The 17,235-nt window shown below is 50.3% G+C and overlaps 1 protein-coding gene across 5 annotated transcripts in view; it reads left to right on the forward strand.

Annotated features, from left to right (window-relative positions):
* Positions 1-17,235, forward strand: part of Ssbp3 (single stranded DNA binding protein 3) — a 156,889-nt gene that overhangs the window by 137,365 nt on the left and 2,289 nt on the right. For 3 of the 5 annotated variants that reach the window (XM_015484955.2, XM_048815330.1, XM_048815329.1), the window contains 8 exons: positions 6,120-6,184; positions 6,878-6,926; positions 7,591-7,626; positions 8,114-8,168; positions 9,878-9,948; positions 16,683-16,761; positions 17,013-17,041; positions 17,134-17,235. In XM_015484955.2, the coding sequence (XP_015340441.1) occupies positions 6,120-6,184; positions 6,878-6,926; positions 7,591-7,626; positions 8,114-8,168; positions 9,878-9,948; positions 16,683-16,761; positions 17,013-17,041; positions 17,134-17,235 (486 nt within the window). Of the gene's footprint in view, positions 1-6,095; positions 6,185-6,877; positions 6,927-7,590; positions 7,627-8,113; positions 8,169-9,877; positions 9,949-16,682; positions 16,762-17,012; positions 17,042-17,133 lie in introns of all 5 variants that reach the window. The other 2 variants (XM_048815328.1, XM_048815331.1) reach the window with 1 other exon arrangement.

The following is a 17,235-nucleotide window of genomic DNA, read 5'->3' on the forward strand; positions in this document are numbered from 1 at the left end:
GGGGACATCTGAGAAGTGACCCCAGACTCCTCTAAGGTGGGGTATCCTAGCATGGGATTGAGGGATTTGAATGGCAGAGGGTATGGTGGCCTTAGCTGTGATGGGGGCCTCCAGGAATCCCAAAGCCACCTCTTTCCCTGAGTGGGGTAGACTTGATGGCTCCAGGGGTCTCAGTGTGCTGACCCACAGGTGAGCATGTGAGTGGCTCTCCTACTTCTGGCTGCCACTCACCATTTGTCTGTCCTTGGGTGAATCATTTGTAGGCCTCAGCGTCCCCACCCTATCAAATGAGGAGTGAGTTTTTATCCGTGTTCTCTGCCATAGGAGGAGGCCAAGTTGTGCCTAACAACCACGTTAACCCCAGACCTCAGCCAGCTTCATACATCAGTTTCTGCCCAAGATTCCTTTTGACCAGGGGGCTCTATTACCAAAAATGGCAGTTTAGAAATTCCTGTAAGAAATAATTTCAAGTGCCCAGTGCACCTCTTCACAATTGTTATCCCTCTGACAGCCCCACATCCCACGTGCGCAATGGTCTGACAGGCCATTCCTGCTTGGAACCTTCTCACAGTTGTTCCACTCCTCTGAGCACTTGGCTGTGACAGAGTTTGCCGTGTTCCACCCTCCCTGGGCATTCTCTGATTACCCACAGGAACTGGAAATCTGAGTGAGAAGTGAGAGCAGGAGGTTTGGTTCTAGGGCATTCCTTCCCTGCTTTTCTGCCCTGCCTGGAAGTCTGCTTGCCTTGTCTCTCCCTCCCTTGATTGAGGTGTTTGGGGTTCCCTGGGCCCCCTCCAGGTTTCTGCCTCTCTGGCGGGTAGAGTAGTGCCCCCCACACACACACACCCATGCTCCCTTTCATGGGGAGATGTCTGTTCCATCCTGGAATCACACATGCAGCAGAGGCCGCAGCCCTCTCCGTGGTAGGGGAACATCTGTGGTGTGGAAAGATTTTAGGGAGGTTCTTATCTTCTGCTGGTCCTGTAATCCTAAAAGGAAGCAAGCCCACCACAATTGCAGCCCCAGTGTTCTCGTTTAGTTCTTTCTCACATTATCCAAACTTCATGTTCTCAGCAGCTCCTTTTAAGCTCCCAGGGTGGCCCCATCCTGTCTGGCCACTGTCTGGAGCTGACCTCTGCAGGGCCATCTATGGGAGGGGTCAGAGGGTAGAGGCTAAAAGCCATGTCTCCAGAGTAAGACATGGTTCTCGATCCCCTTGCTTGAGCCACATAGCAGTCACTTCCTCTTGGTGTGGTATCCGCAGTGGGCTCAGATTTTCAGAATGCCATGAGAGATCTAGTCAGTTCAGGAGGGTGGAGTCTGAGGAGGGAAAGGTAATCCCACCACCCACCTGTGTGGGTTCTGAGAGGCTCTGCAGCTGCATCTATAAAATGGGCATGAACCTAGTATCTGCCTATGGGGTTGCTGAAAGGAAGAGGGTCAGGGTCTTGTATGATGCATGGAACTCGGTAGCACCCCCCCCACCTGAGTAAGTAATTTGTTTTCCAAATTTGGGGACTTAAAACCAATGTTTGGGTGTGGTGATTACAATTAGCTTCTATTTTATTTTATCTTTTTCCTGGTGAAATCGCCAACAGTTTGTTAAGCCTGTAGTTAACATGGAGGTTCTAGAAGCTGGAAATGTATGTATTGAGAGTGTCTGAGGCAGTGTTCCGGAAGCATAGGACTTCCTTCTCGCTTGGTGATTGTGTCATCATGTCAGTCCAACACACTTCTTTGGGCACGCCCCAAAGAGGTGAGGGTCCTAGAGGCTGAGATTTTGCTGGGGAGGCTTTCCTGGCCTCACCAGGCAGTGTGCAACATTGTGCAAGGGTTGGAGCTCCCCAAGCTCTGAGGACCATACCCTGGGAGGCTGGGGCAGGAGGATCACAAGTTCAAGGCCAGCTTGGGCAACTTAGTAAGACCCTGTGTCAAAATAAAAAGGGCTGGGGATGTAGCTTAGAGGCCCTGAATTCAGTCTCCAATGCAGAATAAAAAAGAAAGGAAGGGAGGGAGGGGGAAAAGAGAGTGGAGACCCTAAAGCACTCTGCTCTTATCTCCCACCCCCCCCTCTGGTAGGGTGCAGTATTAAATCACTCAGCCTGGAACATCTGCACCACATCACTGGGAGCAGGAAGTTCAGGCTCTAGGCCTGGGCAAGGATGGTGTGTTGGATGGATTAAAGGGTCTAGGGACAGCTAGAAAGTGGCCATCAGAGCTCACCTGAGCACAGCAGAACCTGGAAGCTTTGGACTCTAAGGCTGAGAGTAGAAGGCTTCCCCCCACCCCCAGCCCTTTCTGTCTGTCTGTCTCCTGAGAGTATTGCCTGGGCATTCCCTGTGGACAGGAGAGAGGCAAGCTCAGAACTTGGTACTAGAAAGCAGTTCTGACCGTAGCTTACCTGGGTTGAACTTATAGCCCTTTTTGTCTGCGAAACAGGCAGCCTCACAGGGCCTCTTGTGGGGCGGGGTGAGACAGTGGTTATGAACACCCCTATGGGGTTTTTGGATCCTTCCCCTTCCTGTAAGAACTGAGCTCTGCCTTCTGCCACAGCCCAGGCTATTAGAATGGGCAGCCAGCCCCTTCAGGCAGCCCTGAGTATGCACCCACTGCATGCACAGTGCCATGCCAGACACAGGTGGGACACCACTGGTCTATAATTCCTAGTAGGAAATTGGAATGTATTTAGCCAGTGACCCCTCCAGAAGTTTCTGAGCAGAAAACAGGTAGAGCGTGGTCATGGAGCTCCTTTGTAAATTTCAGAACTAAGCAGAGTGACAGTCCTTGTTTTGAGCTGCATCATGTTTCACCTAAACATCCCAAAGAGGCCAGCTGTCCAGGTGTTGCCCTGCCCATTGCGCTTAGGATTCAGACAAATTTTACTCTACTTTTGTAAAATGACCAGTGCCAAAAAGAAGGCAATACTTCCACCTAATCCATTTTTCTCTAAAAAATTATGTGTCAGTGTCAGGCAGTAGCCTTTCTTCCCAGTGCTTCAAAATTGAATTCTCTTAGATGAGGCTAAAATTCCAGGCAGAGCTCCCGGTCAGACTCGGGTACAGAGTGTAACAAGACCCCACAGCAGACCCTGCAGATGTGATTCCCAGAGCCACTGCTCCCGCAGTGATTCTGATATTCAGGTTGAGGCTAGAATCAGATTACTTACTATCCTGGCTTTTCTGCATTTGAGAAAATTCAGATGAAGGATAATCCATGATATTTAGGGATAATACTGTGGCACCTGGAGAAACTGCATCTCTTGGCCCCTGCTGACCCAGGGCCAGTCCAAGCTCAGTGCCTCTGAGTAGGAGCCACAGAAAGCAGTGCAAAGATTAATAATCCAGGCTCAGGGCACTAGGGCTGAGTGCAAAGGGAGTGGGACCCTTGATGAACCTCCCAGTGTGGGGTGGTGTCTCCCTCTGCCTAGACAGCTTCTGGCCCCTCCGGCAGATGAGCCTCATGGCTAGATGGCTTTCCCTGTGTAAGGTGAAGACAGCCACGGGAAGCACTGAGGTAGAGCTCCTGTGAGGACCTGCAAGAGGCAGAGGCAGCCCCCCTCTGTGGGCCCCTGCCTGCTGCTCGGTGCCTTCCTGTGTCATTACGGACCATCAGACCTCAGAGGCTGAGACCCAAAGGGTGGGAGAGGTTTCGCTTTCTTTATGACTGTGGACCAGACCCTTCTGCCCAGGGACACCTGAGTGGGTGGAGGGCAAGGAGTGAGGGAAGACAGGCCCCCATGAACATGGCCTCCCCATCCCTGCAGAGCAGTGCTGACAGCAGATGAGGGGTGTCTCTGGTTAGTAACCAGGCCCCCCTACCTCCAGCAACCCACCTGCTGTGGGCAGGCAGGAGCCAGGAGGCAGCCCATTTCTCCCAAGTCTCTGCAACCAGGCTGCTAAGCTTCCAGCCCACTTTCACTATTGACTTACTTAGTGACCTTGATCAAGTCTCTGGCCTCTCTGGGCCTCCCAGTTGTCTTCTGTGAAGTGAGAGGTATGAGGGGCCCCCCCCAAGGGTCTGCAGGGGGAAGCTCCATGGGGCCGCCTTGCTGGCCCAGCGAGGCTCCTACAGGGTGGGCAGGATTGAGAGCAGAAGGGTTGCTCCTGGAGCCCTCCAGCCAGGAGCCGTGCTGCGTGTGCAGCCATTTTTCTGGAGGGAGTGCCTGTCTGAGGCCTTTCCCATGGCTAGGAGAGGGGCGGGCTGTAGCCACAGTCCCTGGGGTTGTCACTTGACCTGGAAAACCTTTGCAGTGAGCTGGCTGTGTGCAGTGAACAGTAGGCCGCCTGACACACAGTGAGCTTCCTGTGCAGAGCAGGGGTTGAGCTTTGTGGAAGGGGGTCAGCAGCAGTCATGGGCCCTGGGAAGGGCCAGCAAGGCCGGTGCTCAGTGATGTCACGGCAGCATTGAGGCCTGTGGTGTGTGTTCTGTGGCTGCCATCCCAAATTGTCATGCATCTCCGGGGTTCACAAAGCACTTGAGAGCTGTCACTTCATGATCTTCCTAGGGCCCCATAAGGTTGCAGCTTCGTGGACTCTGTCCCCATTTTACAGATGAGGCATCACAGCTGAGTCATGGCCAAGCTGTGGGGCTTCAACCTAGCTCAGCCAGGCACAGTTGAGCAAAGGGCTTCCTGTGCCTCAGACCTCAGTTTTTTAACCTCTAAAGTAGGGTAGTAAAGGAGTTGGCATGACCATTAAATGTAGATGATACACATAAAGTGCAAAGCACGGTCTGACACCGGGAAAGCATATTTGGTGCTAAAGTCACCAGCAAGTGGCCAAGCTTGAGGCCAGCTCTCTTGTGTGCTGACCTCAAATTTCTAGCTGCAACCTACCCCCACTGACTCTAGGCCTTGCTCTGCCAGCCAGCCTGGTACTGGGTACTGTCCCTGTCATTGTCTGCATCTCATCTGGGATTCTTCTAGGTCCAGGCTTTTGCAGGTGAGTAGACAGCAGGTGTCCCAGAGGCAGAGAGATTTGGGGAGGCGGTCCCTGGCTGAAGACCCCATCGTCAGCCTGATGTTGCTTCCAAGCTTGTCAGCTCCAGCTCAACCTCCTGTTCAGTCCCCTTCCCACCAGGAATGTGGCTAGGAATGCAGACTGAAGGCCCAGGTTGAAACCCGCCTCTGCCATTTGCTGACTCTTTCTCTCTCAGACCTTCTCATCTGTACATGGGACTAATACCAGTCTCATGGGGTTACCAGGACCAAACCAGGGACGGAGAATGAAGTGTATATGTGCTTAGCGCGGGGCTGCTCACGCTGGCTGCTCCTTGGCCATTGGAGTTCCACCAGCCTGCTTCTTCCAGATTCCCCTGGAGGGCAGAGCCTAAGCTGCTGCAGGGCACACTTTACTCCCACACAGTCACTCCTTCGCTCCCTCACCCATCCATCCCTTCAGTGTTGGCCAGCTACAGCATGGAGTGAGGGCTGTGGTCACTGTCCAGTGAGAAGGCGTTCAGGGTCCAGTGAGAGAGGGACGGATGCATAGCCATGGCCATAACTCAAGGTGGTGTGGCCTTTGGGGGGGTGGCGATTCTAAGGCATTCAGGGAGTAACCAGGACGGAGCAGGACCCTCAGGGGGCTGGTGGGAAGGCTTCACAGAAACACTGCTGCTCGACCCAGGAAGCCTCCAAGTGGAGATGGGAGGCAGGGCAGTTATTTCTGCAAAGAAAATAGCTCTCAGAGAGGATGTCAGGCAGCACAAGTCACGAAGAGGGGAACAGGCGAGAGGCCTGGGTGGCACCTGGTCTGCCTCACTGGCTTGTCCTGTGCCGAATCTGGATCCTGAGAACGTCTGAGTTTCGCATAGACTCTTCTCACACCGAGTGGTGGGGGGAGTTGCAGGCGAGCAACTTGCTTGACAGCCGCGTTTTTGAAAACATTGTTAAGGCCCTGAAAACACATTTACTGTTGTGGACTGTCCCTCTGTGCTGGCTTGTCATTGTCCCCACTACTTGGTTCTCACCCTGTCCCACCTTTTTTGAAAGAATGTATTATTTTTCTCATCAGATCCTTTTCACAGACTAACCCTCTCACTTATATTCTGTTTCCCCTCCCTCCTTTTCTCTCTGGTTCCCCTTCTCCTTCTCATAGACTGACCCTTGGTTATCATTGCAGAATTACGGCAGCGGCATGAGACCACCACCCAACTCCCTCGGCCCCGCCATGCCCGGGATTAACATGTAAGGCAAAAGGGACTTGGCCAGGGCTCAGAGCCGTGGCTCTTCCCACCCTCTGCAGGCACCCTGGAAGACTCTTGTTCATAAATCATTGCTGGTACCTCTCTGGGCCTCAGCCTCCTTGTCAGTAGAATGAGGATGCTGATGACCCTGGAATGAGAGCCCAGCCTCAGGCAGCAGGCACAGTTCTGGGCATGCTCCAGGGATCGGCTCACCTAGTCTTCATGACAACCCTGCAAGGCAGTTGTTATTATCATTTGCGATGAGGTCACTGAGGCACAGAGAGGTAAAGTGACTTGCCCAGGCTCACACAACTTCTATTGGTTGAGTCAAAATTGGAACCCTTGTACAAGTAGCCACTGTTCTCCGATGCTTCAGAGATTTTTAACTTTTGTGTGAGAATCTGTGGATGATCTACCTGGGAAAATACACATGCAAAGAAAATTTCATGTATTTTATATGTGAGTTTATAAATGTAATATATTTTACAAATATCATAATTTAAAGGAGTTCATGGATTTCTACCTATGGAATTACCCATTCCTACCCCAGAGCCAGATAGCCTTTGAGGACCCTAGGACTTTATGAAGGATTTCCCATTACTAATGTCAGCCCTCTCCTGCCCCTGCTGGCTCTACCCCTAGAGTCCACAGCACTGCACTATTTTCATTGTCTCTGTCTCTCTCTCCCTCTCAGGGGCCCGGGAGCTGGCAGACCCTGGCCCAATCCCAACAGTGCTAACTCAGTGAGTATCCAGGTCGGGAAGGGTGGTATTTGCCACAGAAGAGGTTCTGGGAGCAGAATGGCTCCAGTCCCCAAGTGGAAGTGTCAGAGGAGGGGAAAACACAGTAGAATCCCACCTGATACCTCCAAGGAGAAAGTTATGTGGAAGTCCAGTAGAAACATGCTGGGTTATCACAGACTGGCTCCTGCCCTGCCCTGCCCTGCCCTTCCCAGCCCTCTGCAGAAGCTCCCAGGTCTAAGCTGAGAACCTGGGCCCAGAGAGCATTGTTCAGAAGGAGGCCCCTGCCCATCTCCAGGAGGGTGGGCTTCCGGTGTTCAGAGGAGAGAGTGGGTAAGAAGCTCATTGCAGATAGTCCAGAGGAGAGGAAAGGAGCTGTCTCTCCTCCCTCCTACACTACAGGCCTCCTAGGCCCCTGTCCCCAACTCCTTCCTAAACTGGGGAGTAGGAGATCAGGCTCTGGGGACTGGCTCAGTGTGGCAGAGAAGCAGGTTCCACTCCCATCCCCAGGCCTCCCAGGGAAACTGACCAGGCAGCTAATTCACTGGGTCCTGAAACCTTTCTTCAGAAGAGTGGGGAATGTCCCCTAGTGGGTTTGGAAGGAAAGGGGCATTGCCTGTCTGAGGAGGTGACTCCATCACATGACTCCTCCACATCTTGTTTCCAGATTCCATATTCCTCCTCATCGCCCGGCACCTACGTGGTAAGTGTGTGTGTGGGCTTGGGCCCTTGCACGTCTAGTCAATGTGGCTGTGTGTGTAGGAAAGCTACTCCAGAGTCCCTGTCCACTTGTGTTCTGAGCACCAGTTCCAGACTGCTAGAACTTGCTGTCAGTATTCAGGCACCTGTGCAAGCCTGGGGTGGTCTCAAAACCCTTCATCAAGACCTGGAATAGTTTCCTTCTGGGGAGCTGCCTGCTTGCTGTTGAGCTTCCCCGTGGGCCTCTGCTGTCATCAGCCGGCCTACATGTGAGCAGGTGTGCACACGTGTGTATGCCACAGGTGCTCTTGACTTGCCAAGAGGAAGCGGAGTGTCCAAACCCAGCTCCCCTTGGGCTTAAGGCTGTGGCTCCAGGTGAACACTGGAGGGTTAGCCGATGAATGCTGAGCTGCTCACTAGGAGAGCATGGTAGCCTTTTCCCACAGCTGTCCCCACTGTGGGTAACTGATATAGTTTTTATTTCATCTCAGGGACCCCCTGGTGGTGGTGGCCCTCCAGGAACACCCATCATGCCTAGTCCTGCAGGTAAGAGGGCTTGAAGGGATGGGGTCCTGGTGAGGCTGGTGGTTACTAGGGAGTCATAGAAGGCTTGGTACGGAGCCCATCTGAACAGCCACTCCTTCCTGAGCAGTGTATCTTCCACTGGGCATTGTGACACCTGGGGACCTGCGGGACTATAAGACATTAAGACCACCAACCCACTGTATGCCTGTACATGACATCTATTCCTTTTCTCTGATGCTGCTTAGTAAAGAACAAGGCCAAGCACAGAGGTCAGGAAATAGGGTCTCATTGCCCTGGTTCTCTCTTGTGAGGGAGAACCCTGTCCTGGGTAGGCATTGTTCTGGATGACTCAAAAAGGGCTTTGGGGCCTGGAGGTGTAGCTCAGTGTAGAGTGGCAGAGTGCTTGCTTAGCGTGCACAAGGCCCTGGGTTCAATCCCCAGAACCACCCCCCCCCCAAAACCCCGAACCCAAACGCAGCTCGGATGCNTGCCAACTCCTTTACTACCCTACTTTAGAGGTTAAAAAACTGAGGTCTGAGGCACAGGAAGCCCTTTGCTCAACTGTGCCTGGCTGAGCTAGGTTGAAGCCCCACAGCTTGGCCATGACTCAGCGGTAGAACACTTGCCTAGCACATGTGAGTTACTGGGTTCAATCCTCAGCACCACGTAAAAATAAATAAAATAAAGGTATTGTGTCCATCTACAACTTAAAAAAAATTAAAAATTAAAAAAAGAAAAGAAAAAAATGAAGAAAAGGAGTTTTAGCACTCTGGCATCCTCAGGACCAGGGTACTGAGCATGACCCCTCCAGAGTTTCCAGAGCTCTAGGTTTCTGGTCCTCTGTGTAGGAAATTTCTTCTCTGTTTTGCTTTAATCAGAAGAGGGCATGCTTGCACACACATGGATAAGTGCACACATGCATACATACAAGTGTCACAGCTTTTTCTCAGCTAAGAATAGAATACCAGCCACCAACACAGTCCCTACCTGCCACAAAACAAAAAGTGAGAAAGGTGGTGAGGACATGTGCCCGAGAAATGATGCCCACTCCTGTAGAAATACATTAGTTAATTTTCTAAGGAGACGTTTGTGGCTAAGTGGGGGGACTGAGGCGACCCTCCCCCACCTGCTCCTTAGCTTCCCAAACAGGGAAGCTGCTCAGCTGCAGGGGTGGCGCTGGTGGCGGCCTGCTCCGCTCTGCTCCCTCCTCCGCTGCTGCATCTTGATGAGCTGCGTGACCTACATTCCGCTGGGTCACGTTAACCCACTCCGTGTGTTCATGTGTCTCCAGCCCCATCCCCGCCTCTCCCGCCTGCGCCCTTGGCTCTGGAGGGCGGCCCCTGGGTAATTTGCAATGTCTCCCTTTCCCTGATTTGAATTGAAGCCGCTAGGCAGGGTTGGGGGACACAGGGGTTACCTTGCTGGCGTCCCCACCTTGTCCCGGGCAGTGGGGAGATTAGGGTGGAGACTGTAACTCAAATGCCATGTCCATGCTACTGTCCAGACATTCTGAAATTCTTGGTTTCGTGGTTGAGTGGTTTTCACAGTTGAATTTTCTGTGATTAAAAACTTTGTGAATCTTCATTAAATACAAATTAGCCAGAAAATGGTGGTACTTAGAGGAAATTTTAGGTGATAAAATACAAAAGAATGAGTTCAAGTGCCATGAGTTTGTTTTAATTAAGAAATGAATTAATCACCTCGACTTGTGGGTTTCCACTGTTCTACAGATTCAACAAATTCCAGTGACAACATCTACACAATGATTAATCCGGTGCCGCCTGGAGGCAGCCGGTCCAACGTAAGTCTGCTTTCTAATAATTTACATATCAGATACCATAACAAATCATAATTAACTTCATCAGCTGAGGGGAAAGCCAGTTTAATTGATTTCAGCCATTTGTTACCAAAGATGAATAAAATAAACTGTCAGAAAAGTGATTAACTCCTGGGCACTCAGCTCCCATTCTAGCTGGCAAGGGTGGGAGAGAAGGGGCGGGGCAGTTTCTACCTCTGGTCAGTGTCGGGGCACCAGACCCTCTTGGAGGACCAGAGCTGTGTGGGGTGCCGGCAAGGAAAAGCACGAGGCTACAGGGGTCTGATCAGGTCCCTGCTCTGCTGACTGGCAGAGCCATCTGGACAATCCCCCCTGCTGTCAGGCCTCTGTCCTTAGCTGTGGAGTCAAGGATCGAGACCCTGCAGGAGCCTGTGGCTTGTGTGGGGTCCTGCCTGCCTGACCTTCCTCCCCTGAGCTCTGATCCCTGGGCCTGCAGTTCCTTCACCTCGGCTCAGGCTGTGCTCCTGGAAGCCACTCCCTTCCTCCTTCCTTAAAGTTTCCACCTTTGAACGATGGCACAGCTCTGATCCTACCTGTTCTGATTCCATCTCACAGCCTCCCTCCTGTGTTCCTAGCCCACTGACTAGGACTCTCCTGTCTGGAGAGCAACCTGGGGCCTGCACTGCCTGCCAGTGGGCTTGAGTCACATTTATCTTCACCTGGCCGAGTGGATGGAGCTCTGAGGGCACTTCTCTTTGGTTTTGTTGTCCCAACTCCTAAGGTGACACCTGAATCACCCCACTTGTTATACCCTGAGTATGTGCTGCCTCAGGCTGGACACTGCACTCATGGTTGATTGTGGTGCTGGGCATTGAACCCAGGGCCTCACAAATGTTAAGTGCGTGCTCTTCGACCAAGCCCCACCCCAGCCCTGGATATGTCACGTGTTTAATCTCTGCTGCAGCCCTCTAGGTCAGGCTTTTTGGCTGGCCCCCTTTGCCCAGAGTGACTGGTCTCCCTTCTCTCCTGGGCAGCCAGCACCTTCCACTATCCCAGCTTCACTGCCACCTCCTCTCTAGAGTGACCAGTCATACAAATTTTAGCACTAAGAGCTCTGCACCTGAGAAACCCCAGGGCATGAAAAGTCCTGGGTTTTGGCATTGGATGCAGAACACTGGAGAGAGTGGGAGAGTATGGAACTCTCCAGAGGCCAGGAGACAAGATAGAGTGCTGTTTTTAAAGTCAGGTGGACATGGCATAGAACCAGGGTCACTGTCCTATGTTTCTCCTGACCATGGATGCTGGCAGTCATGACTTGTTGGGCTGTGGCCGCAGGGTGCCACCGTCATGGGCCTCACAGAGACTGCCTCTGGCTGCTGCAGGTTTGCTCCTGTGCTCTGTGTCTACGGTGCTGGTTTCATTTGCCATTGTGAATGTTGTGACCATGTTTCTAAGAGATCATTGAAGTGAGCACGGTGACAATGCCAGCAGCAGCGTGACCCAGACAGCACTAAGGACAGCTGGATGACTATGTTTTTTTAATAATAGGTCAAAGTTCACACAGCTGGATCAGGTGTGAGGAATGCAAATGGGACCCACTGCACAATGTACAGAAAGGAATTTGGGCTTGGGCGTGGCAGGGAGAGGGATGTGGAAGCACAGTGGAGGCTGGATCCCCCCGCTGTGGGATGAAGGCACATCCTTCTAAATCAAAAGTTTCTTTTATCCTCCAAAGAGACACCAATACATAGTCAAAAATAGCGGTTGCTGAATTAGCTTGGGCATACCCTGGAATGAACACCATTATCATCTCATTCCCTTGATTGCACTGTGAACCAAGAAGGTTACGGTTCCTGATTCAGAGGTTGCAACTAAAAGTTATATCTGTGAACAACAGGGAGGGGGAATTTTGACAACAGAGCACTGGCCCCTTGAGTGGAGCTGATTCTGTCTGAGCTTACTAACAGCTGCGGCTCTTTGCAGCGTATCAAGTGATTCCTTAAATCATAGCAACAAAAATCACTTCCTGACTGAGTGGGCATGTGGCCCAGTGGTGAGCACTCGCTAGCACTCCAGGCCCTGAGTTTGGTCCCCAGCTCTAAAAACAAACAAAAAACCCCAAGTTCCTGCTAGTTCTTACATGTGTTAATTTGAAAACTAGAGTTTTAAAATGACTTGATTTTAATGAATATGCAGAAAAAAGAAGATTATTGTTCTCTTGTCCATATACAAACTAGACTTGGCTTATTTGTCTGCATATTCAGCAAAGAATACACAATTAATGTTGGCAAATTTTATTCCGTCTATAAGCTTTTCACCAAAGAAGTGAATATCTTACCTGGAGACCGTCCTGCACACCTGGCCCCCACCACTGCCGCAGAGGGGTATGCTTTGCCCACCGGGGATATGGGCTTTCATAATGAAAGCTCTTGGTCACTTTTTAATTTCTTCAAAGCATGCAGATGTTCAACTTGTAGAAACGGAAAATGCCTCAAACACATGCCCACAAGGTGACGGTAACTGTTCACGGCCATAGAAAGGGCATTGCCCAAAACTCAATTTTTAAGCCACGAAACGAGAAGGATGTGCATCTCTAATGTGGAAATCCATTGAGTTGAAAATGGAAACAGGAATTTCACCAAGAGAGGGGTGCGCTGTTCCTCCAGGACCATGCGATCATCTCAAAAAGAGGCCATGAGGAACCCAGGGGTCTGAGCCAAGCATACCTGGATTGTTTCGTGTCATGTGGAGGTTGCAGCAAAACCTCATGCCGCAGAAACAATGACTCATTTTTTCAAAAATGAGCTGCTTGAGAACAGTCAAAAAGTGTCACGAGAAAGAGCAACCAAGTTAAACAGGACTTTTTCAGCTTATTAAAACTTACTTGAAATACAACTTGTATCTTACAAGTTCAAATCACCTCTCGGCTTCAGAGACCTTTTTTCCTCAGAGCTTTTATTCACAATGACGTCCACCTCATGTGTGCTTCATGGTGGTTGCAAATGCTGGACATTGCCACTGGGGATAGCCCATCTTCTGAATTAGCAGCTGACATGCAGCTGATCCAAAGCCAGCCTGCAGACACGAAGTGGTGTTCATCTTGAGGAGCTAGAGGTTGCTCCTACAAGTCCACAGACCTGTGCTAATAGTGAAGTCATAAGTGCTTGGTATGTGAGCGAGTTTGTGGAGGAGATAGTTCAGTGTCGTGCTGGACTGATACGGGATCAGTGTAACATGGTCTTGATAAGAGCACAATGGCAAAGCCAGCGAATTTTGTCTTACTATATTCAGTTTTACCACTACATTAAAAAAAAAAACAAACACGGTGGCCCATGCCTGTAATCCCAACAACTTTAGAGGCTGAGGCAGGAGAATCACAAGTTCAAGACCAGCCTCAGGAACTTACTGAGGCCCTAAGCAAATTAGTGAGATCCTGTCTCAACATAAAAAATATAGAGGACTGGGGACGTGGCTCAGTGGTTAAGCGCCCCTGGGTTCAATCCCTGGTACCCATAAAAAAGGGAAGAAAAGAAGAACATGCTAGGCACGATGGCGCACCCCTGCAACACTGCGGCTGAGGTGGGGGAAATTTGAGTTTAAGGCCAACATCAGCAATTTAGCGAGTCACTGTCTCAAATTTCTAAAAAGTAAATAAATAGGGCTGGGGATATAGCTCAGTGGTAAAGTGCCACTTGGTTCAACCCACAGTACTGCAAACAACAACAAAAATCCTAACTTTCAGACAAGAAACGCTGGGAAAGGAAGCAGAGCAAAAACGCCCTACCCTGTCAAGGGCCAGAAGGAGCAGTTAAATTATTGACTGTGTCTGAGGACAGAAACAAAAATGTTATGCTTCTCACATTTCTCATTGGTGAACCAGTTCTCTGCGCTGATGGCTACTGTTAACTAGTCTTATTGTTCTATGTTGGTAGCATTTATGTAATAGAAAAGCAAATAGTACAGAATAAATAAATGGGAGAACTGAAGATGAAGACCAGTGAGGCTGGATTATTTCCTTACACCTGTGCACAAAAATAAGCTCAGAGTTGATCACATACTGAATATCAGTGAGCTAAAACATTTAGAAGAAAATACAGGAGTAAATCCAGTGACCTGAGTGAAGTAAAGCCTTCTTGGATACAACACTAAAGCACAAGCAATAAGACAAAAACAAATGGATAAATTCAGGTTCTTTTGTTGTTGTTTTTGGTTTTTTTGGGTTTTTTTATTTTGTTTTTTCTTCAAAGGAAACCATCAAGAAAGTTAAATGGGACACTGTGGCACATGCCTGTAGTACCAGCTACTCCGGAAGCTGAAGCAGGATCACTTGAGCACAGGAGTTTGAAGCTATCCTGGAAACATGGTGAAACCCTGTTTCAAAAGAAAAAGAAAAGTTAAACAGACAACTCCCAGGATAGAGAATTTGCAGCTCGTACATCTATAAGAGACTTGAATGAAATTTATATGAAGAACTCTTGCAGCTCAATAATAAAAAGACAGCTGAATTAAAAATGGGACAAAGATGTAAACAGACATTTTCTTCAGAGAAGTACAAGTAGCCATAAGCACAGGAAAAGATCCTAACATCATTAGTCATTAGGAAATGCGAGTTAAGACACAAGTTACTCTTCAGACCCACGAGGGTCTCTGTAGTTAAAAAGGTAGAGACTGGTGCTTAGGAGGATCTGAAGATCTCCTGCACTGCTGCTGGTGGGAATGTCGAGTGGTGTGGCCGCTGAGGAGTAGTCTGACTGTCCCTAGAACACTTAGACATAGTTACCTGTAGTTACCTGAGCCAGCAGTCCTACTCCTGTGTATCTAAGAGGTGAAAACATGTATCCACATGATAATTTTCACAGAGATAAATGTAGTAGCACTAGTGTTAGTAGCCAAAAGTAGAAACAGCCTGAATGAACCATCAGCTGGTGAATGGATAGGTAAAATGTGGCATAGGCATACAATGGACATTTATTTTCCGAAAGATGGAATAAAGTACTGGTTCATGCAGCAACACGGATGAATCATGAAAACATGATAAGTCAAAAAAAAAAATCGGCCATGAAAGGTCATAACAATCTGTATACAGCATCCAGAATAGAGACAAAATAAATAAATGGTTGCCCAAGGCTGGGGGCCAGAAAGGACCAAGGAGTGACTGCTAATAGGTATAGAATTTCTTTCTGGGTGAAAGAAAGGTGGTAAAGTTGGTTGTGATAGTTGCATAACCCTGTGAACAGAATAAAAACCACTGAACTGTCCTCTTTAAATGGGTCAGTTGTATGCATCTGAATATCTCAGTGAAGCTGTTAAGTAATACACGAAAAATACACAGTGACATAAATTTTCAAGTCAAAACCTAATTTTTATATATTTACATTAAAGTAAGACCACGTATGAATGAGGACACATTGTTAGCATGTTTTGGGGGGCAGTGTTTGCCCTGGTTAGCTTCCTGAAAGTCGGTTGCCCTCATCCTCCTATCAGTTTTGCTGATCAGGATGAGTTTTTTGTCAGAAGGCAAAATATGCCCAGAAGCCTGTGAGCAGGAGCCGGGTTAAAGGCAGGGACTGTGTGGCCCAGGAAGAGTGGCTCGGCCCACCCGCAGTGAGTGGGCCGTTCTCCCACCCGCTCTGCTCTGGCACTCCGCCCTGCCATCCTCTACGTGGACTTTCACTCACACAGGACCCCTACAGCAGCTTCTATGCCTGCTCTCTTGCCCAAATTTCTACCTTTTCATTATTTCTGTGTCCCCCACACAGCCTGTTCTCGTGTCACTGCCTTTGTCTGTAACTGCACTGTATCTGCAGCTGTCTTTGGAACTCTGCCCTCTGCCCTGTGGGCTCCTCCTCCCAGCCAAGGTGCAGGTGTGACTCAGCTTTGCGTCCTCAGCATTTGCTCAGGCCAGGTCCAGCAGCCCTCTTCCACACGTCCACCTGTTCCACCCGACATCCAGTCTGCCTCACGGGACCTTGGCCCTCCAGACTGGGCTCAGCCATCCCTCCCCAGACTTGTGAATTGTGGCCATGGGTGTGACCTCCCTGGACTTTGCCTTCTTTCTGAGATGGTTTTGGTGGTTCCAGACTACCCTAAGGATGGGGTCAAAGTGATTCCCTCTGATGCTGGATCTGCCTGCACCATCAGCTCTGTGTGGAAGCCTCACATGTGCCCTGCTTCCTGTGTGGCCACTCAGCAGACCAGTCTCCTCCGCTGCCTGAGGAGCCCACATCTGAGCAGGGGCTTGGAGAAGGCTTATGTGACAGCCCAGGGGCAGGCTGCCAGGCTCCATTCTTAACCTTTGGCCTTGGAGACCCCAGGCAAAGCACTTCCTGTGCTCTACTTCAGTGTTTTTTTTGTTGTTGTTTGTTTGTTTTAATCTGTAGACTACATATGAAAAGCACAAATAGTTTTGATTCTTGGGCCGATGTGGTCAGTCTTCTAGGTGCAGCTGTGACTGGTAAGGCTGGCACTATACCCCAGGGATAGAATAGTCCCTATGATGGGACCCAGGAGCCCGTGATGGCTGGCTCTGTGTAGCCATAAGCAGGTCTCTTTTCCCTCTCTGGGTTCATTCCCTTACCTGGTACATGGCAACAAGGAGAGCCCACCAGAATAGAGGTTCCCCAAGGCAGGAGCCTGTGCAGCTATGGGCCTTTGGAGTTGTTGGCTAACTTTGTTGACCAACTGGCTGGTCACAGGGCCCCCTGAGGGGAGCAGAGGGCCCTAGGCCCACTGAGCTGTTGTCTGTGCTTCTCCTTCAGTTCCCCATGGGTCCTGGCTCAGACGGCCCGATGGGAGGCATGGGCGGGATGGAGCCACACCACATGAATGGATCCTTAGGTAAGCTGGCACCCGCTCCCTGGCCTGCCCTCCCTTCCCTGGACAGCTTACCCTTTTCCTCAGCTGGCTCAGCTTGGCCTGGTACACAGCCTAGGCCATGTCTGGGGACCCAGAAAATTCTCTGCATGAAAGTAGCTTGGGGTTGGGGTGGATGGGCTTCAGAGCTCAGGGAGGGAGGTCTCAAGTAGTGGAGCCCCCTCCCCCACCACCATGTGAGCAAGAAACTGAATTGCATTCTTTTTTCCTTCCAGGGTCAGGCGACATAGATGGACTTCCAAAAGTGAGTGTGCATTCATTGTGTCCTCCCTGATGGTACCCATCCCTGAGGGCAGGTTGTTGGGGACAGGCTCACTTCCTCTCCTCTCTCCACAGAATTCTCCTAACAACATAAGTGGCATTAGCAACCCTCCAGGCACCCCGCGAGACGATGGCGAGCTGGGAGGGAACTTCCTCCACTCCTTCCAGAATGACAAT

This window comes from Marmota marmota, unplaced genomic scaffold (assembly GCF_001458135.2).
Source record: "Marmota marmota marmota unplaced genomic scaffold, marMar, whole genome shotgun sequence".
Classification (NCBI taxonomy): Eukaryota; Metazoa; Chordata; class Mammalia; order Rodentia; family Sciuridae; genus Marmota; species Marmota marmota.